This window comes from Saccharomyces kudriavzevii (genome assembly GCF_947243775.1).
Source record: "Saccharomyces kudriavzevii IFO 1802 strain IFO1802 genome assembly, chromosome: 4".
Lineage (NCBI taxonomy): Eukaryota > Fungi > Ascomycota > Saccharomycetes > Saccharomycetales > Saccharomycetaceae > Saccharomyces > Saccharomyces kudriavzevii.
In genome coordinates, this window is record NC_079275.1 from 922,782 (window position 1) to 942,769 (window position 19,988).

The 19,988-nt window shown below is 38.6% G+C and overlaps 9 protein-coding genes and 1 non-coding gene across 10 annotated transcripts; 7 read left to right on the forward strand and 3 right to left on the reverse strand.

The window, feature by feature from the left end:
• The first annotated feature begins 3,133 nt into the window (after nucleotides 1-3,133).
• On the forward strand, nucleotides 3,134-3,222 carry Skdi_4.trna15Y. Its single transcript is given in 2 exon segments — nucleotides 3,134-3,172; nucleotides 3,187-3,222. It is a non-coding gene; the product is annotated as a tRNA-Tyr (tRNA).
• A 433-nt stretch (nucleotides 3,223-3,655) lies between these two features.
• On the forward strand, nucleotides 3,656-5,305 carry AMD2 (putative amidase; the record flags this gene model as incomplete). The annotated part of the gene is made up of 1 exon (XM_056227017.1): nucleotides 3,656-5,305. The coding sequence occupies one exon, from the start codon at nucleotides 3,656-3,658 to the stop codon at nucleotides 5,303-5,305; it is 1,650 nt and encodes a 549-aa protein (XP_056086880.1).
• A 59-nt stretch (nucleotides 5,306-5,364) lies between these two features.
• On the reverse strand, nucleotides 5,365-7,179 carry PRP28 (mRNA splicing protein PRP28; the record flags this gene model as incomplete). Its single annotated transcript, XM_056227018.1, has 1 exon — nucleotides 5,365-7,179. The coding sequence occupies one exon, from the start codon at nucleotides 7,177-7,179 to the stop codon at nucleotides 5,365-5,367; it is 1,815 nt and encodes a 604-aa protein (XP_056086881.1).
• Nucleotides 7,180-7,404: 225 nt separating this feature from the next.
• PEX5 (Pex5p) lies at nucleotides 7,405-9,240 on the forward strand (the record flags this gene model as incomplete). The annotated part of the gene is made up of 1 exon (XM_056227019.1): nucleotides 7,405-9,240. One exon carries the CDS (start codon nucleotides 7,405-7,407, stop codon nucleotides 9,238-9,240), a length of 1,836 nt encoding a protein of 611 aa, XP_056086882.1.
• A 412-nt stretch (nucleotides 9,241-9,652) lies between these two features.
• On the forward strand, nucleotides 9,653-10,834 carry MNN10 (alpha-1,6-mannosyltransferase; the record flags this gene model as incomplete). The annotated part of the gene is made up of 1 exon (XM_056227020.1): nucleotides 9,653-10,834. One exon carries the CDS (start codon nucleotides 9,653-9,655, stop codon nucleotides 10,832-10,834), a length of 1,182 nt encoding a protein of 393 aa, XP_056086883.1.
• A 295-nt stretch (nucleotides 10,835-11,129) lies between these two features.
• On the forward strand, nucleotides 11,130-11,792 carry TRS23 (TRAPP subunit TRS23; the record flags this gene model as incomplete). The annotated part of the gene is made up of 1 exon (XM_056227021.1): nucleotides 11,130-11,792. The coding sequence occupies one exon, from the start codon at nucleotides 11,130-11,132 to the stop codon at nucleotides 11,790-11,792; it is 663 nt and encodes a 220-aa protein (XP_056086884.1).
• A 1,020-nt stretch (nucleotides 11,793-12,812) lies between these two features.
• Nucleotides 12,813-14,207, forward strand: VHS1 (putative serine/threonine protein kinase VHS1; the record flags this gene model as incomplete). The annotated part of the gene is made up of 1 exon (XM_056227022.1): nucleotides 12,813-14,207. The coding sequence occupies one exon, from the start codon at nucleotides 12,813-12,815 to the stop codon at nucleotides 14,205-14,207; it is 1,395 nt and encodes a 464-aa protein (XP_056086885.1).
• Nucleotides 14,208-14,505: 298 nt separating this feature from the next.
• Nucleotides 14,506-15,066, reverse strand: SKDI04G4630 (gluconokinase; the record flags this gene model as incomplete). The annotated part of the gene is made up of 1 exon (XM_056227023.1): nucleotides 14,506-15,066. One exon carries the CDS (start codon nucleotides 15,064-15,066, stop codon nucleotides 14,506-14,508), a length of 561 nt encoding a protein of 186 aa, XP_056086886.1.
• Nucleotides 15,067-15,433: 367 nt separating this feature from the next.
• Nucleotides 15,434-16,555, reverse strand: SKDI04G4640 (uncharacterized protein; the record flags this gene model as incomplete). The annotated part of the gene is made up of 1 exon (XM_056227024.1): nucleotides 15,434-16,555. One exon carries the CDS (start codon nucleotides 16,553-16,555, stop codon nucleotides 15,434-15,436), a length of 1,122 nt encoding a protein of 373 aa, XP_056086887.1.
• An 807-nt stretch (nucleotides 16,556-17,362) lies between these two features.
• On the forward strand, nucleotides 17,363-19,885 carry PAM1 (Pam1p; the record flags this gene model as incomplete). The annotated part of the gene is made up of 1 exon (XM_056227025.1): nucleotides 17,363-19,885. One exon carries the CDS (start codon nucleotides 17,363-17,365, stop codon nucleotides 19,883-19,885), a length of 2,523 nt encoding a protein of 840 aa, XP_056086888.1.
• Nucleotides 19,886-19,988: the final 103 nt, after the last annotated feature.

Sequence of the window (19,988 nt, forward strand, 5' to 3'; positions counted from 1 at the left end):
GAAAATCTTGTTGGAAGCCAGAATACTATAAACATCAATAATGATGGTAATATTGCTAGCAGAATGCAAAGGAAGATCAGTGGTAATGAAATAAACTACAAAGAATTATCAGATGATGAGAGCGATTATAGTTCCCATCATCCTACAACTGACTCAGTTACAGTTACAAGAAAAAATAATAAAACAGATAGTGTAATCATAGAATCACAACAGGAACGATCTGTTGAACCGTCTGTTGAATCAGTTCATGACACAGTGCCTCTTGAAAAAGGGAGCATTGAAAGAAACGTTCAATTTCGAAGTCCAGAAAATGAAGTTGATTTGAAAACAAACGATATGAACTTACCTATAAAAACGGTAGAACGCGTCAATAATTATCATACTGATGATTATTCAACAAACAATGAAGACAATAATGATGGTGAAAATCATCACCCGACCCCGCTTGAGAATAGTGTGGACAACAATAATAAGGCAGGGACATTAAACGACTCTAATGAAAATAATTCATCAAAGGAACAGAATGAAAAGCTGGTAAAATCGGAACAAAGTAGTGAAACTCAAGAGTCAAATACTACGTTAGAAACCTCAATTACCACAACTGAAACAGATGACGCATCAAGAGCAATTGCTGATAAAACTGCATTCTTGAGTAAAACATTTGGTTCCTTGAATAGAAAAAGAAAGAGACACGTTGAAAACAATAATCCTGCTGGTCACAAATTTGAAAGAGACAAAAAACGTCTAAAGAAAAATAGAGTTAAATTAGTTCCAGATAATACTGAAACAAGCTCAACACCGAAAATTAGAGCCATCTATTATAATGAAGCTATTACAAAAAATACAGATCTCAAAGAAAAACATGAATACAAACAAGCATATCATAAAGAATTGCATAATCTCATAGATATGGAGGTTTTTGATATGAAAATCAAGTATAACAGGACAGAAATTCCTGATAAATTAATAATTCCCACAAATACAATTTTTACAAAGAAAAGAAATGGTATTTATAAGGCAAGGATTGTGTGTAGAGGTGATATTCAGACACCTGACACTTACAACGTAATAGCTACGGAATCCTTAAATCACAATCATATTAAAATCTTTCTAATGATTGCGAACAACAGAAATATGTTTATGAAAACTTTGGACATCAATCATGCGTTCTTATATGCTAAATTGGAAGAAGAAATATACATTCCGCATCCACATGACAGGAGATGTGTAGTTAAACTCAATAAAGCATTGTATGGTCTTAAGCAGAGTCCTAAAGAATGGAACGACCATCTAAGACAATACTTGAATAGTATTGGATTAAAAGATAACAATTATACTCCAGGATTATATCAATCCGAGGATAAGAATCTAATGATTGCAGTTTATGTTGATGACTGTGTTATTGCAGCAGATGATGAACAAAGATTGGATGAATTCATAAATGAACTAGAAAGTAATTTCGAACTGAAAATTACAGGCACCCTAATAGATGATGTACTTGACACAGACATATTAGGAATGGATTTAGTATACAACAAAAAACTTGGTACTATTGACTTAACATTAAAGTCATTCATAGAAAGAATGACTGAAAAATACAAAAAGGAATTGGAAAAGGTTAGAAAAAGTTCAATTCCACATACATCGACTTACAAAATAGACCCTAAGAAGGATGAACTCCAGATGTCTGATAAAGAATTCAGACAGGGCGTTTTGAAGCTACAACAATTACTAGGTGAACTAAACTACGTTAGATACAAATGCAGATATGACATTGAATTTGCTGTTAAAAAGGTAGCTAGACTGGTGAACTATCCTCATGAACAGGTTTTTTACATGATCTACAAAATAATTCAATATCTCGCACGGCATAAAAACATTGGAATACATTATGATCGGGATCTTGATAAAGACAAGAAAATTATCAGTATTACAGATGCTTCAGTGGGATCAGAATATGATGCACAATCAAGAATTGGAGTTATAATATGGTACGGAAGGAATATTTACAATGTTTATTCCAATAAAAGCACAAACAGATGTGTATCCTCCACTGAAGCAGAACTTCATGCAATCTATGAAGGTTATGCAGACTCAGAGACACTGAAGGCAACCTTAACAGAACTAGGAGAAGGAGATAATAGAAATATTGTCATGATCACTGACTCAAAACCTGCTATTCAAAGTTTAAACCGTGGTTATCAACAACCTAAAGAGAAATTCACTTGGATAAAAACGGAAATAATAAAAGAGAAAATCAAGGAGAAAGTTATAAAACTGTTAAAAATCACTGGCAAAGAAAACATTGCAGATTTACTTACAAAACCAGTATCAATCTCTGATTTTGAAAGATTTATAAAAGTATTAAAAAATCAGATAACATCACAGGATATTTTGGCCTCAACAGACTATTGATAATTAATTAATAAGGTCTCAACACACAGCGGATATCTGTTGAAGTACAATAATATATCTTTAAGGGAGCATGTTGGAACAAGTAGGTTCATCATTATTCACATAACTAGTCCTTGTTTCAGGATGAAGAATGTTGAAATGACGTTTTATTGATGGGTGCACTTGGAGTCAAAGATCCATTAATTGAACATCAACTTGGAATTTATATATAAATGATATGAGTCGTTACATTGAACTTATAGTAAATTCCCTAGGTTATTGTTATGTTGAACATACTTAATATGTCCAATCGGCGTGTGTTTTATATACCTCTCTTATATAAGTATAAGAAAGATTTCTGCTTTTATTCTTAATTAATACTACTAATTATCAACAAATTTAGTGGAAGCTGAAGTGCCAGGATTGATAATGCAATAGGATCAATGAATAAAGACGTATAAAATGAAGAAAGAAATAAGAATAAGATTATGTAAAAATGTTGATTCCCTTTCGTGGATTCCTAAATCCATGAGGAGAACTTCTAGTATATCCTATATACATAATATTATTAACCTTATCAAAAATGGAATCCCAACAAATGTCACAAGATTTTACTGGTCAATAAACAAATTTAATGCAGCAGCAAATTTAAAATAAGAAAAAAGACTTGATTTCTTGTGCTATTGTATGGTATTCTAGGGTCTAACGGGTTTGGTTAAAGGAACACCTCAGAAATTGACTCTCGGTAGCCAAGTTGGTCTAAGGCGCAAGACTGTAATTTATTACCACGACATCTTGAGATCGGGCGTTCGACTCGCCCCCGGGAGATATTTTCTTTTTGCTCTTAAACCGAACATTTTTTTGGCTCACATCTCCTTCGAAAAAATAATGCGTCACTATGCTTATTTCAAATTTTCATGGGAAGTAACATTTAGATCTTTGTCATTGGAATATAGAGGTCAAGCGTTCTTATTATGTTATAGATAGCGATACCATCTGTGAATCAAATTTTGTCTCTGGGCCAAAAGCCGCGCGCGCATATTTGTTTGATAATATGATAGCATAGCAGAGATAAGGCTCCTGATATTAGTGTTCCAGCATTCATTCGGATATTGGAAAAACCCATCACGAAAATATATATATATATATATATATATATACTTATCCATACTTATTTTTTCTTCCAGAAGACAAGCCACCTCTTATAAGCATTCAATGGAATTTGACTACTGCAAATAAAACGATAGATAAAAGTTATGCAATGACTGCGCAATCAACCTGGAGAGAAAAGGCTCTATTGAAAAAAAATCAACTGAATAGCAAGATAAAAGATGAATGGAAGTTAGACAACGCAACCATGAGAAGGTTGAAAAACGATAAAAAAAATCTAACCAAGAACATCGATGATTTATGTCCTTTCTCGGAGAATCAGATCACCCATTCCACAATTATAAAATTAAGGGAGAAACTGAAAGCAAGAGAATTGACTTGCCACGAAATAACATTTGCATTTTGCCACAGAGCTGCTCTGATTCATCAAGTAGTTAATTGTTTATCGGAAATCATGTTCTCGGAGGCACTGAAATTGGCTGATTATCAGGATACCCATAGACCAACAACATTGCCGCCTTTGTATGGTATACCGATATCTTTGAAGGACCAATGCAATGTCGAGGGAGTAGACACCTCATTGGGATATTTATCTCGAACTTTTAAACCAAAAACCAAAAAGGAGGAGTCATTGATTGTTACCTTTCTCCGGGACTTAGGAGCATTGATCTTCGTGAAAACTACTGTGCCTTCATCAATGATGGCTACGGATACAGAGTCAAATACGTTTGGATACACATATAATAGTATTAATTTGGAGTTCTCTAGCGGCGGTTCATCAGGGGGAGAAGGATCGTTAATCGGAGCTCATGGTTCTTTGTTGGGCTTAGGTACTGATATAGGCGGAAGTATAAGAATTCCAAGTAGCTATCAAGGACTGTTCGGTTTGAAACCAACTTTTGGACGGGTCCCTTACTTGAAAGTGGATAATTCTTTTGAGGGAAGAGAAACAATTCCAAGTGTAATTGGACCGCTGGCAAAAGACCTTTTGGATTTAAGATATTTCATGAGTTGTATCATAAATACCTGCAAACCATGGGTCCAAGATGTGAAATGTATACCGTACCATTTTGATTCCACTACAAATGAATTACACAAGAATTATGTGGTTGGAATATGGTATGGGGATGGTATTATTGATCTTCCACCGAGTGACATCAGGGCTTTGAAGATGTGCGAAAATCTGGTTAATAATACTGAAGGAATGAAGGCAGTCCAATGGAAGCCCTCCAGTGAATTAAGCGGAGAACTATTCGATATTGCTAATGAAGCGGATGTTGCAGACTCAGGTAACGAGATAAAGGGTGAATTTGAACTTTCGGGAGAACCACTACTTGATATTCTCAAACCAATGGTTTTGATTGACGGTAGACCCCCATATACAGTTAATGAATGGTGGGATTTGACTAAAAGGGTTTATAATGCGCAACAATCGATGAGAGACTATTACCTCTCCTTCCCAGAATCAGACAGACCTGACGTTATTATATCCCCGACAACATTAATGCCATTCAGGCCTGGCGACATGCTGAAGACCACTTTAAGGTACATTTTATTATTCAACGTTTTAAATTTCCCCTCTTTGTCCATACCTGCGGGTAGCGTCAATTGCCAAGTGGATGGATTGATGGATATTTCTTCTGCGCTCAATACGGAAGATAAAATGATCAGGACATACTGGAATGATTTAATCGAGTCTGGTGATATAGAAGGGTTTCCAATAGGTCTGCAAGTAGTCAGCCCTACTTTCGATGACAGCGAGGTTTGTAAATTTGCGTCTTGGTACTGCAGCAGAGTATAGAGAATATCTTCAATATCATTCTAAAAAGTTCAGAAAAGAAGGGATAAATAAAGTAACTTCTAATATATAATCTCATTTTTTTGCTCTTTATTGATGTTATATTTGTTTTTTGCGCCACCGGAAAAGATATTGTTATCTAGAGGATCGTGTTTTTTTACGTACTTGTAAAGTTCACGCATTAACGTTTCATCTTCAGCACCATCAACAAGAGATATGGCAGTACCTTTCTTTGCAGCACGACCAGTCCTACCGATTCTATGAATGTAATCGTCTATTTTTTTGGAGATCTGAAAATTGACTACCAATGAAACATTAGGAATATCTAACCCTCTCGCAGCAACGTTCGTTGCAATCATAACTTGAACTCTGCCACTACGAAATAATTGCAGCGAATGCTCTCGTTGCTCCTGCGATTTGGAACCATGTAAAATGGTCACCCTCATGTTAGTTTCCTTTTGAAATCTTTCTGCCAGCCAATCGGCTGTTTGTTTGTAATTAATGAATATAATTATGGGCGGTTCGTATTTAGTAACAATCGACTTCAACTTTTTGAATTTCTGTTCTTCGTTGTCTGCATATTCTACGATTTGTTGTATCAGAGGTTCAGATCCTGTATCTACACCAATGGTGGCATAGACAGGCTTTCTCATATATCCTGCAGCAATTTTTTCTATAACTGGAGTCATCGTAGCTGTGAACATCAAGGTTTGTCTATTGGTCGCGGAATCAGCACTTACGTCAACTTTAGTTAAGATGGTCGTTACTTGGTCTTCAAAACCTAAATCGATCATTTTATCGGCTTCGTCTAACACCAGTGTCTCCACTTGCTTCATCACCAATAAATGGTTTTCTAAAGAATCGATCAAACGCCCAGGCGTAGCCACCAGGATATCACAACCTTCTGATAGAGAATATGAAATTTCCTCCAATGAGTGTCCACCAACAATAGAAACAACTCGGCAGTCATAATTGCTCTCTCTGGACCATATTTTTGTAACCTTTTCAGCTTCTACTTGAATTTGTTGTACTAATTCTCTTGTTGGTGCCAGGATTAAAGCTTTGGGGCCATCCATGATCTTTAATGACGTTGGTCTTGGAGACGATCTACTCATCCTGATCAAAACCGGTATAATAAAGGCTAAAGTCTTACCAGAACCTGTAGACGCAACTCCAAGAAAATCTCTATACTGCTTTGCATTGCAAACGTTGGGAATAGTAATCCTTTGAATAGGTGTTGGCAAAGGAAATTGCAATTGATGTATAACAATATGCAGCAAGTCTCTCGGTATGATATTAAGTTCTTCCCAGTCCCTCATTGGATTTTCTACTGCTCCGCCCTTCGTAACAATTGCAAAGTCTTCTCTCAGTATTCTCCAATCTCTTCCATTCATTTCGCTCAAAGACTTCTCGGTCCAATGCTTCCCCATATAGGAAGATTCTAAAGCAACCTTTGAAATCTGTCCCCTCCGGAGTAAAGCACTAACTTTAGCCGAAACAATAGGATTATAACCCGCTAAAGTATCTTCGCCTTCATTCCACGAAAATTGAAATTTAGAACCACTTTGTTTTGACAGACTATCCTTCTTTTCATTTTCTTCATTGAGTCGAGTATCGTCTTCATCGTTTTCCTGTTCAACCTTTACAGGAAGGATCTTTTTTTTAAGCTTCAACTCTTCTTTATTCTCTTTAAGGTCTTCTTGTTTGAGCCTTTCTTGTTTGCTCAAAAATTTGGGTTTCTTAATTTTACCCAAAGTATCCTTATCTGGCCCATTCTTCTTGTTCATGCCAGCAATCAACTGGCTGACATCCACTGGTCTTGCCATGTATCTGTATGATGCCTCCTCTGCTTCTTGGACAGTTTCAATGTCAGGCATTTATCTATCGTAGCGTTCCTCAATCAATTGAAATATTCATTTTTAAAGGACGGCCCATCGCGATTAACTCCGGGTTCCTTCCGACCAACCCATGCTCTCATACGGTGGAGCTATACATCAGCAAATTAAACATAAAAGAGGTTTCTGGCAAGTGAATTCACAAAACAGTGTTGCTTCCTCCTTGTGAAAAGATATATATCAGCAAACAATATATATTCACAATACATGGACGTAGGAAACTGCTCAGTGGGAAGCAACCCACTCGCCCAACTGCACAAACACACTCAGCAGAACAGGTCACTTCAGTTTAATCAGCAGAGCAATGGTCATCTTAATGAGTCCCCTTTACCGAATAACATCAACGCAAATGTTAATGAGGCCTTTAAATCCACTAACAACACCATTTCGCAAGAAGGTTTGGCGCATATGCAGAGGTTTATAAACGGAGAACCCCTAGTCGATTATAAAAGAAGAACGGAAATGGGACAGTCCTCAGCCATGCCCCCACCTTTTTCAAGTATGCATTCTCTGCAAACCTCGCCAAACCCAATCCAAATCAATGGAGCAAACAATATATCACATTGGTCACGGGAATTTCAGGATGGTGGTAGTACCCAAAATAGAAACACTATAGCAGGAAATTCGGAGAAAGTATGGCAAAACCCTTTACAAGCCACGTCTAGGCAATTTCAATATCCCAACACTATGATGAATAATTATCCTTACTCTTCAATAAACAGTATCAGTGGATCAAGGCTCCATTCACCTGGTTTTATGAACCAGCAACTCCCTGGACGTTCTAAAGAAAATGCCAAACAGGAAGGAGAACAGCCTTGGATGGACCAGTTTGAAAAATTGGAAAAAGAGGTCTCGGAAAAGCTGGATATCAATGATGAAGTAAAGGAAGTGGAAAATATGACTGAAGTAGAACAGAATAAGCCTGAGACTGTGGGGAGAGACGAAGTAGTATATGGTGATCAGTATCAGTCCGACTTCCAAGAAGTATGGGATAGCATTCACAAGGACGCCGAAGACGTTTTACCATCTGAACTAGTTAATGATGATCTCAACCTAGGGGAAGACTACTTGAAATATCTTGGCGGAAGAGTAAATGGAAATATCGAGTATGCTTTTCAATCCAACAATGAATACTTGAGTAATCCTAACGCTTATAAAATCGGTTGCCTATTGATGGAGAATGGAGCCAAATTGAGCGAAGCAGCGCTAGCATTTGAAGCGGCCGTTAAAGAAAGACCCGACCATGTGGACGCATGGCTAAGATTGGGGCTGGTACAAACTCAGAATGAGAAAGAGTTGAACGGTATAAGCGCTTTAGAGGAATGTCTAAAATTAGATCCAAGAAATTTAGAAGCAATGAAGACTTTAGCGATAAGCTATATAAATGAGGGTTATGATATGAGTGCCTTTACTATGCTAGATAGATGGGCCGAAACCAAACACCCGGAAATTTGGTCAAATATCAAGCAGCAAGATGACAAGACTCAAAAAGAAAAAGGATCCACCCATATCGACATGAACGCGCGTATAACAAAACAGTATTTGCAATTAGCCAATAGCTTAAGCACAGTAGACCCTGAAGTACAGCTGTGCTTGGGTCTTCTATTCTATACAAAGGATGATTTTGACAAAACTATCGATTGCTTTGAAAGTGCGTTGAAGGTGAACCCAAATGACGAGCTAATGTGGAACAGATTAGGAGCTTCATTGGCCAACTCCAATAGATCAGAGGAGGCGATTCAAGCCTACCACAGGGCACTACAATTAAAACCGTCTTTCGTACGAGCTCGCTACAATTTGGCGGTGTCGTCAATGAATATAGGGTGCCTTAAAGAGGCTGCAGGTTACTTATTAAGTGTCTTGAGTATGCACGAAGTAAACACTAACAAAAAGGGAGACGTTGGATCTCTCTTGAACACATACAACGATGCTGTGATTGACACTTTAAAGAGAGTTTTTATAGCGATGAACAGGGATGACCTTTTACAAAAAGTGAAGCCAGGAATGGACCTAAACAAATTTAGAGGTGAATTTTCCTTCTGATTTCCGCCTGCCTACAATGTTATTTACTGGAACCGTATTCAATTTTCCTTAGCATTACCAACAAAAGATATATATATATATGTAAGAAGTGACGAAGCTTTTTAGATCGCAGCAAATAAGATTCCCGTCTGAAGCTGAGATTGTTATTTTATATATTCGTAGTAAGTGATATTTAACTTGTTGCGTTCAATTTCTCGAAGTTTGTAGTTTTTTCGCTCTTTGGAGTTGCTACACGACAAAACAAAACAGAAAAAAAAAAAAGAATATCTAACTAAACATAGTGTGGTAAGATATCTTTGATCTGGCTAATAAGTCTTTTTTCAGATTGGAGGTCTAAAGAGGTTTATAAGGGGGTCAAAAGCTTTCAATATTTTCTTTTGTAGGAATATTAGTGCATGTACAACTATACAAGATGTCTAGTGTACCTTTCAATTCCCCACTTCCTATATCCAGCCATTTAGATTATAATGAAGAAGAAAAGAAAAGCAGAGGCTCAAGATCCAGCTTAAGGTACAAGATACTGTACTGGAAGAAAACTTTAAGCGGCTCTTTGGCAAGATGGAAAAAACGAATACTATTAATATCCCTGACTTTGTTTTTGTTCATATGGATAAGTGATTCCACCATCAGCGGGAACCCAACTACCACGAGTTTTCAAGGCCAAGACAGTAGTGAGAATAAGTTTAACAAAGGAGGATCCGGCCTTGATCCAAAAAGATATCTACCGCCATATTCGAAGAGACCGAGATGGTCGTTTTGGAACCAAGACCCCAAAATTGTCATCATATTAGCGGCAAACGAGGGCGGTGGTGTCTTGAGATGGAAAAATGAACAGGAATGGGCTATCGAAGGCATATCTATCGAAAACAAGAAAGCTTACGCGAAGAGACATGGGTACGGGCTGACCATCAAGGATCTAACAACGTCCAAGAGATACTCCCACGAATACAGAGAAGGCTGGCAAAAGGTGGATATATTGAGACAGACGCTCAGAGAGTTCCCTAACGCGGAATGGTTCTGGTGGTTGGACCTGGATACTATGATTATGGAACCTTCCAAATCGTTAGAAGAACACATTTTCGATAGATTAGATACTCTAGCCGACAGAGAATTGAAAAACTTCAATCCATTGAAGCTCAAAGACGACATACCCTACGTCGATTATTCACAGGAAATGGAATTCCTGATAACACAAGACTGTGGTGGGTTTAATCTGGGTTCATTTCTGATAAAAAATAGTGAGTGGTCCAAACTACTTTTAGATATGTGGTGGGATCCCGTTCTGTATGAACAAAAACATATGGTCTGGGAACATAGAGAACAAGACGCGTTAGAAGCGCTGTACGAAAATGAGCCGTGGATTCGTTCAAGAATAGGCTTTTTACCCTTAAGAACGATCAATGCATTCCCACCGGGGGCATGTTCAGAATACAGTGGTGATTCAAGATATTTCTACAGTGAAAAGGATCACGATTTCATCGTCAATATGGCCGGATGTAATTTTGGCAGAGATTGTTGGGGAGAGATGCGATACTACACCACGTTAATGGAAGAACTGAATAGAAAATGGTATACGAGGTTTTTCTTCCCGTAGTGAGTACTCTGTAAACAATTTAGCATTTACGTAATCTTTCTCTACTTTCGTTGGTAGGTCCTGCTCAAGAACTATTGTCTTATAATTTATGTACATTTGTGTCTATAGAAAGTTCTTCTGATAGTTCGCTATTATTTTCCGCATCTGCGCGTACGTATAAATCATTCATTTCCTTCGCGAAAGTTGGAAAGTGCGAAGAAAAAAGAATGAATGAAACTGAAGAAGAAGGACATGCAAAACCTACACAATACAAAAGGGTAGAATCGTCGAGCAGGGTTTGCGTGGAAAAACAAAAATGGCCATAGAAACAATGCTGGTAATAAACAAGTCAGGCGGGTTAATCTACCAGCGGAATTTCACTGCCGACGAACAAAAACTGAACAGCAATGAGTACTTAATTCTTGCCAGCACATTGCACGGTGTATTTGCCATTGCAAGCCAGCTGACCCCGAAGGCGCTGCAGCTCACTCAACAAGCGAACATCGACAACACGGTCCCGTATATACCATACGTGGGCGTTTCCAGCGGCAAGGGCGATACAAGAAGCGGCAGTGGCGGCAACAATAAACAACACGCCAACAATGAAAAACTGGGTAGTTTCAAGGGAGACGATTTTTTCAAAGAGCCCTTTACGAACTGGAACAAGAGCGGGTTGAGGCAGCTATGCACGGACCAGTTTACAATGTTTATATATCAAACCCTGACAGGTCTGAAGTTTGTCGCCATAAGCTCCAGCGTGATGCCGCAGAGGCAGCCGAACATAAACAGCAACGACAAGACTGACCGACCCAAGAGTTCATCGAACCTGGCCATTCAGATAGCCGACAACTTTCTAAGAAAAGTATACTGCTTGTATAGCGACTATGTCATGAAAGACCCATCGTACTCGATGGAAATGCCCATTAGATCCAACCTTTTTGACGAAAAAGTCAAGAAAATGGTAGATAAACTTCAATAGATGTAACACAGGGTGGAACTAGCACACACTCAAAGAAGCATAGATTATTATACATATTTTTAGAAAAAAAGAGCCGCTACGCTACCACTTCATTTGCCACCTTCCTCATAAATAGAGATAGATAATGTACACTAATGCGTATGCCAAACCCACAGGGACAGAGAAGCACCGCAGTGAATCCGCCCGCTTCCAACAGCGGAACATCAGAAGAAGCACTCCCCGGACCGTATCCTTGGTTTTCTTTCTTCCTTTTTCCTCCCACTCTTGTCAACACCAGAAGATGACATCACATCCCCTTATATTGTGCCATGGGTATTGTTGCGTAACAGCGGCATGTGAGTACGGATACATCACTTCCGGAGCCGGATGAACAAACTCAAAGGGGTAGTTGATCCTATTCCTGCTAGATGCACCAGAGGGTCCAAAACGTGGGGAAGGGATGGACCCACCACCGCTACCCCCGCGAACTTGGGCCTTGCTTGGTTGCCCAGGAGCCGTCATCCGCTAATTCGCGCGGCTTGCCGCTTAACCCCGTCAGTTGGTGTGCCAAGCACCGGCCGCGCGTTTCGCACGTCCCGCACGTTTTGCCGATGTATTTATTACTATTTATACATATTGATGTTCCTGCCCTTCCTGCGTCCGCTAGACAATTAACTTAACATACCATAAGTAGTGTCGTTGCAGGTTGCTTTTTCGTTGTATTATAAGTTAGTTTCCTTTTGTGTGTGCGTCCTTCTTCCCCTTTCTCTCGCCACCCCCCCTCAGCTATATTAGTTTCTTCCAGTTACAAACGCTATAAGACAGGCTTTGTTTGTTTAGGTTTCTATTGTGTGTTCGCTTCTATATTCCTGCAGTTCCTTTTGCTCTACTTCAGCTATTGCTGTCATCAATTTCCTTGTTTTCCATTTCCAAAAAGTTTCTAGTATTTACTACCATAATAACATCAAAAACACAGCATTAAAAAATAGAATAAAACAATACAAAAGAAAGAGAAAAAAAAAAAGAAAATTATTAAAAGTAATGACGATGTTCAACAGCTGCCGAATTAATAACTACATAATAACTAGCCAAATTGGCGAAGGCGCGTACGGTCTGGTTTACCGTGCGATAGACATTCACAACGATAGGGAATACGCTATCAAAGCAGTAGTCCAGGGCTCCAGTGTTAGCCGCGGAGCCGACATGGACGGTGGCGAAACATACCGGAACAGCGCCAAATTGCAAAAAAGGCTTGCCAAACTTTTCAGAGAGTCAAAAAACATCGTCAGAACACCCTCGATAGATCTTGGATCGATTGAGAATATGAAGGAAGAAGACTTCAAGAAACTTCCTCACTATAAAGAAATTTCTCTGCACCTGAGAGTTCACCATCACAAGAATATTGTCACCATACGTGAGGTCCTGCAATCTGCAATCTGCACGTTCATAGTCATGGACTACTACCCAACCGACCTGTTTACATCGATCGTAGACAACAGACACTTCATCACCAACGGTTTGCTGATCAAAAAAGTCTTTCTACAGATCTGTTCTGCTCTTAATTACTGCCATGAACACGGTATCTACCATTGCGATGTTAAGCCTGAAAACTTATTACTAGATGCAGACGACAACGTTTTCCTTTGCGATTTTGGGCTGTCTACCACTTCAACTTACTTGAAGCCCAATATCTGTGTTGGCAGTTCATACTACATGCCCCCTGAAAGAATTTCATTTGACAATGCGAAATGTTCCAGCTCCAAAATTAGAGTTAAAGGTCATAAATTGAAAAAAATGTGCTCCTCATGCAACGGTGACTTATGGTCGCTAGGTATCATTCTTATCAATTTGACATGCGTCAGGAACCCCTGGTTGAAGGCCGACAAAACTGAGGATAATAGTTACTACTATTTCACCAAGGACCCCACTGTATTGAAACAGATTTTACCTCTTTCTGATGCTTTGTATTCGTTATTGTCTCAAATCTTACAAGTGAACCCGAAGAAAAGAATAAGCTTGCAAGACGTGATGAAGGAAGTCAGTTCCATTACCAGTTTCACCAATAAGGGCCCTTTATCAAAAGTACCGCCTCTTTCTAAATCTGTCTATGAGAAGTTTAGTAATCCTGGCGATGCCACTGGTAAAACCATGTCACCAAAACAGTATACATACATGGACAATCGTAGGATGGACAAGAATCTATACTGTACCTCTTCAAGTGACGACGACGACAGGGTTCAAGAGGAGGAAGAAAACGACGGTGGCAGTCGTAGTGGCAGTCTTGGTACCTTAGACACAGACACTGGGTTGCACTCTTCATTCACAAGCACTTCTTGTGACTCCGATAATGAATCCTCCAAGGTTCCTAATAAGTTTTCTTTGCTCGAAAAAAAGTTCAACGAACTTCACATGAGCGCAACTTCTCTAACAAACTAATTAATTCTCTTCCAAGAAAAAAAGTTACCTTTTTCTGTCAATGAAATCGTGATTGAGACTTCTTCACCCGACGATCATCTGCTTTTCTCAAAAATGTTACTTGCCAAGACAAGTTGTAGTTATGTTTATGCCTCCATTACGAACTCCTATCCCTTTAATGATATCTATTTTAATGACCCCCCCTTTATTTATACGTTTTTTTATCTTTTTATTTATTCAAATTTGTTTTATATTACTGTGCTCAATCAATATACTCATGTATTTTTATTTTCGAAATTCGTTCTATCTAAAATGATATTCACGCAACTTCTAAAACTTTCCTCTTCACCACGCGTATAACGTCCTTTTCAATTTGATAGAATGTTTTGGAATCCAAGGGAACAATGTCACAATCGGGTTCTTCCTTAACGTTAGGCAACTCTAGGTCCCTGAATTGCGATTCCATCATATCAGCTTTCATAAAATGCCCCTTCCTTGTCTTAAGCCTCTTCAAGACTTCAATCTTACTTGCATACAAAAAAATAAAATGGAACTCCGATTCAGGGCAAGTGTGTCTAATCAAATCTCTGTACTTCTTCTTTAGGCTCGAACAAGCCACGATTGATAAATGTTCGTTGGTGCCTGCCGCAGCTTTCGTGGACTCTACAGCAACCTTTTTTAACCAATCCCAACGATCATCATCGTTCAGGGGTATGCCTCTTGTCATCTTTTCCACATTAGCAGGGGGATGCAAATCATCACCTTCAATGAACTTCAAATCCGGGTATGTGTCTTTAAACTCATACATCAGTTCACCTGCAATTGTTGACTTCCCAGTGCCTGCCGTACCTGCCAGCACAACGACTTTAAATTCTCCCATGGTTTTTCGTATTTTCCTGTTATCAACTGTCTTGTCCATCCATACGCTACCCAAAGAACTTTTTGGTCTCGGAAACACTTTGGTGCTTACCTTTTTTTTAACTTTAACTCTTTCAGTTTTTGTTAGTTTTCAATCGGACCTTATATAATGATTGCTTGGCAATTAACGGTGTTATAATTTCGATAAACTATGCAACGTCATAGGAAAAGTAGAAAAAACGCATAAACTGTGAGAAACGGAGAAGGCCCGAAGCTAACCGAAATATATTCTTTATATAGTCTCTGGCCTTCGTATATAAGCGCTTCAAGAAGTACAAAATCGTGCGTGCATGCAACGAAAATCAACTCGTAGCCAAAAAGTGAGTAATCTATGAAAACATCACACCATATTGAGGTCTTCCGCCACACTCAACAACTAAATCTATCAGCCTTAAATCGGAAACCCTTCTCAGCAAGTCCCAAACAGTCGTATCGGATAAAAGTTCGCTCTCCGCTGATGATGGGTCGTAGTAATACTTTATGATGAATTCTTCCATGAATCGTAGTCTTGATCTATTCTGAAAAAACACCTCGAAATTCGGAGTCTGTAGCACGTTATCATAGGTGAAATATAATAGAAATACTAAAGTCGAAAGGGGTTCAATGGAAGTAAATTTTTGTGTTGTGGATCCAGAAACGTACAGAATCAAATCTATTGATTCCAAGAATAAATCGAAGGTGAGTTTAGAGGCTATGCCCGCCCCCCTTATTTCGACACTTTGGAAGAACCATTCCATAAAAGGTGATATCACATTGTATGGATTCTTTAGAGCAAAATGGTTGCCAACGGATTTCACACATTCTTTATGAGTTAAGAAAATTTGCATGTCGTAATAAAAATTCATAGGGAAGTCCTCTTTCTCAGCATTTCCAGTACTCATTGAACACAAGTCCAGTTCTTTTGATGCATCAAAATCGCCATCCTGCATGTCTTGATAATGCTTTCTCGGAAGGAAGTGGGAAATACTTTGCAAAAGGATGTGATGATGATCCAATAGTAGTTTGAAAAACGTTTTATGTTCAAATAACGTGGGAATTACAATGTTTCCTGGATTCGCTTTTATGTTCTCTACACCAAATTCAAGTGGATCGAAAAGATATCTTTCCCACATAATTTTAGACAGCAATAAAAAAGATGGTCTCAAACAGCTGTAAAAAAACCAATTCAAAGTGACCATTGATGGTTCACCCTTTGTAAAAATGAAAATGTGTTGAATGATTTCTATAGGTAAGTCTTGCAAAGAAAGTTTCCGATGATGTCGAAGTTTCTTTGCGTGAATTTTAGCAAGTTTGTTGCCCCCGGATAGTGCTCTCTTGTAAAAGACAGGAGCTTCGAAAAGATCCACATGTCGTTGCAGGTTCATCGAAGACGCTGCGTATTGATGCAAAGGAAGTACATGCTTCTTTCTCTTGTCGTGCCGACTAGAATACCCTGTGACAATATAGCCCATCGTGACCTATTACAAAAAATGATTCTGGTTACACTGGCTCATTTAGCAGTATTATGTCTCTCCAAATACACCCCTTAAGTCATCGCAAACTGAAAAATTCTTGATGTGTCTTTTAATTTAAACTAATTACAAAAAAGACAAGAGACGTAACGCGGTGTATGGCTGGAACATGCTCTTGCATCCCGATTTTCGATAATAACGAGCGCAATGAATAGGTCTCACAAGCAAGAAATTGATGTTGAATAACCTCATCGATACTGTTAAGGAGTTAAACAGGGTATAGTGTCTTTTACCTTATACACTTAGCGCTAATGATTTGTTCCTGCCGTTTGTGTATAAAAATGGCTTGGGTGGCTTTTTTCACAATGCCTCTCTCTACGCGAAATTATCGCAGCCCCCTGTTGGCCGTGCTATGGTCATTCTCGAGGCCAGAATGAAACAGAAATCTACAAACATAGAAAATGGAGAGTGTAGTCGAATGAACTGGGAAAATTCAGGATCTTATTCGCATACACGGTAGTGAGATTGTTTATATCCTGCATAGCTAGGCCACCTATTGTACTTACTCACGTAAATTGAAGAAAAGAGACAACCGCCAACAACGAATTCGCCCTTTTTTGTATTTGCTATTATTAGTGGCCGTCAAATACAAGCCATATTCATTTTTTGAAAGGCTTACAACTAGCAGTAGAGTCTACTAACTTTGCTCTTCATCATTTCTATTTGATTTGAACCATTGTGCATTGTTTTTTTTCGTTTTCCTATTTCTTATATCCCGGCGTACTTTAGAAGTAGGTATACCTAATAATGACATCTGCCTTAAGAGTCCTGGTATGCGGTGATCATCCGAACCTCATTCTGTATACCTCCAGGTTTCAACACGCCAAAAACATAGAATTTTTCCTCGTGAACAATTCAGAAGGTGCTTCCTATGAACTCAATTCATTAATTTATGGAACAGAACGCTTTCAGATACAAAACCATTTCCAATCTCTCCTAGATTTGGTAGAACCCAATAATGGGAATGGAAGCTTGATATTCGACTTGGTAATAATGAGTACGTCTTCATTACAAGAAATCCCACAAGTGTTGAGAGAGTTGAAACCAATGATGAATAAGACTACAAAGATATTGTTCGAAAGCAGTGGGTTTGTTTATTTAGAACCATTTATCAAGGCTTCAGTTGATCTATCACTATCGAATATTTTCAGCATTTTTACTGATTATGATATAAGACGCCTGGATAACAACTCGTATAAACAATGTGCGACCGCAAATCCTAAATCTTTTTCCATCTCGATCGGTCAAACACCTGCTATCCAGGAAAATAATTATTCAAGCGATATCATCCCTATCTTGACTACATTTCAGAAGCTATTCCAGAAATTGTTTCCAAAGGACATCGTCACTCTTTATGATTATTCTCCTTTGACTTTCTTGACCAAGCAGTGGGAATTAGCCTTACCTCAAATATGTTTCGATCCTTTATTAGTCGTATTAGAAGAGAAGATTCCATCGAATTTAGATAGTCTCGTTTTGGCCAGGCCTCTAATCTCTGGATTATTGGATGAAACGCTATTGTTGATTAAAAAAATGGGTGTAACGTTGGACAATCCGGATTTCCAGAATGAGCAAACTATACTAAAACATTGGAAGGACAAGTACGAGGGAGAATGTGACACCCCCACATTTTTATTCAATTTCATCCACAAATCGTCATCTTTGAATATTGATATGCTATTACTACAACCCATACTATTAGCAGATGATTTTGGCATTAAAACGCCATATTTGGAATGTTTGTTTACAATGATGACTCAATACCAATTACTAAATAGGGGTGATTCTGGATGGTTTATCAGAAAAGATAATAATGCAGCACCGATTCACGTTAATGGCTTACAAAATAGCATCACGCAAAAGGATGGAAAAATCATGCAACTGCAAAATTTGGAAACAACTTTGAGAAATCAGATAAAACAACTGCAAAATCAGGTGGTGAGTATGAAGCAGGAACTTTCTTCAGATAAATCGAAGCATGAGCAAGAACTGGATGTCCTGAGGAAGAAAATGCAAATGGAGGACAATCAATTATCTGACCGCAGCCTATCACATATCAGTACTAACGGTATATGTAATTCTGAAAAGATGGTCAACAATGACCTGAACTTCGAAAAGGGCGACCACGGTAACAATAGCAGTGGTAATGATAGCAGAAGACAGTCTTTCTTCAACTCGACATCTGACACAACGTTGCCCAGAGATGAAACATCCTTGAAAGAACGTGAGTTAGAAGTGCGAATGAAGGAGTTAGAACTTCAAGAGCGTGAATTAGAATTACAAAGAAAAGCTCTTCAACAACAGCAGCAATATCAGCAGAGACAACCTAAACAGACATACACTGGTCCTCCTGGAACTCCGATTGCTAGTAATGGCAACAGCAACAATATTAATAATAATAAAGGTTATAATCCAAGCAGAAAATCGTCTTATAGTCAACCTCAACATGTGGCTATGATGAGCAATCGAGGTTTACATGGTCCAAGTCCCTCAAGTCCCAGCCCTGTGCTTTCTGCAAATAATTTTGTTGATCCACTATCTTCCGGGGCGCCGTACAGTGGCAATAGTGGTAGGTTCAGCCAACAAATACCATCGCAACAGTATGTGCATGCTGTTAAACCTACAAGTAGGAAGAACAGAAATAGTGTTATGCCTAATGTAGGTTATGTTCCTGGACTGGCTAACAACGAGTACGGTAGGAAATTCAATGGAAATACAGTGAATAATGGTACGCAAAGTCGCTTGAATTCACTTTCCAACCAAAGTACGTTCAGATCTCAACAAGGCCCACCTGCAACACAACAAAAGTCATTTCAAAACAATGGTGGCAGTACTATGAGGACAAATAGGATATCATCTGCGAATTTCAGTAATTCCAATCAAAAACCGGGGTTTGCTAACTCCATTTCAAGTCCGAACTTGAACAATTTTGAGAATGGTAATAATTTACAGAAGAGTAGAAATTCGGATTCAGCGCCGTGCGTTAACCAGGTGAACGATGGTTCTCAACCTCAATTACAACCTCAGCCTCAGTACAGCACCTCAAAAGTACCCCAAATCAATATCACGCAACCATCACCAATACAAACCAATTTTACTTCAAATAATAATTCTGTGCCTGTGTTGAAATTTGGGACACCTTCTGAAGATACAGTCACAACCGCGGCTCCAAACAATAGTATAACCACAATGACAGATGGAGGTAACAAAGAGGAAGTTAAAGAAAAGAAAAAGAAGAAGTTCAGTTTCTTCGGGAAGAAGAAAAAGTGATGAATGCGCTACCACTCTCCATCTCAAGCTGGAGAGTCAATTTTTTATTCTTGTTATTACTATAAACTATATTTACTTATACATTATATTTGAGTACCTTTCA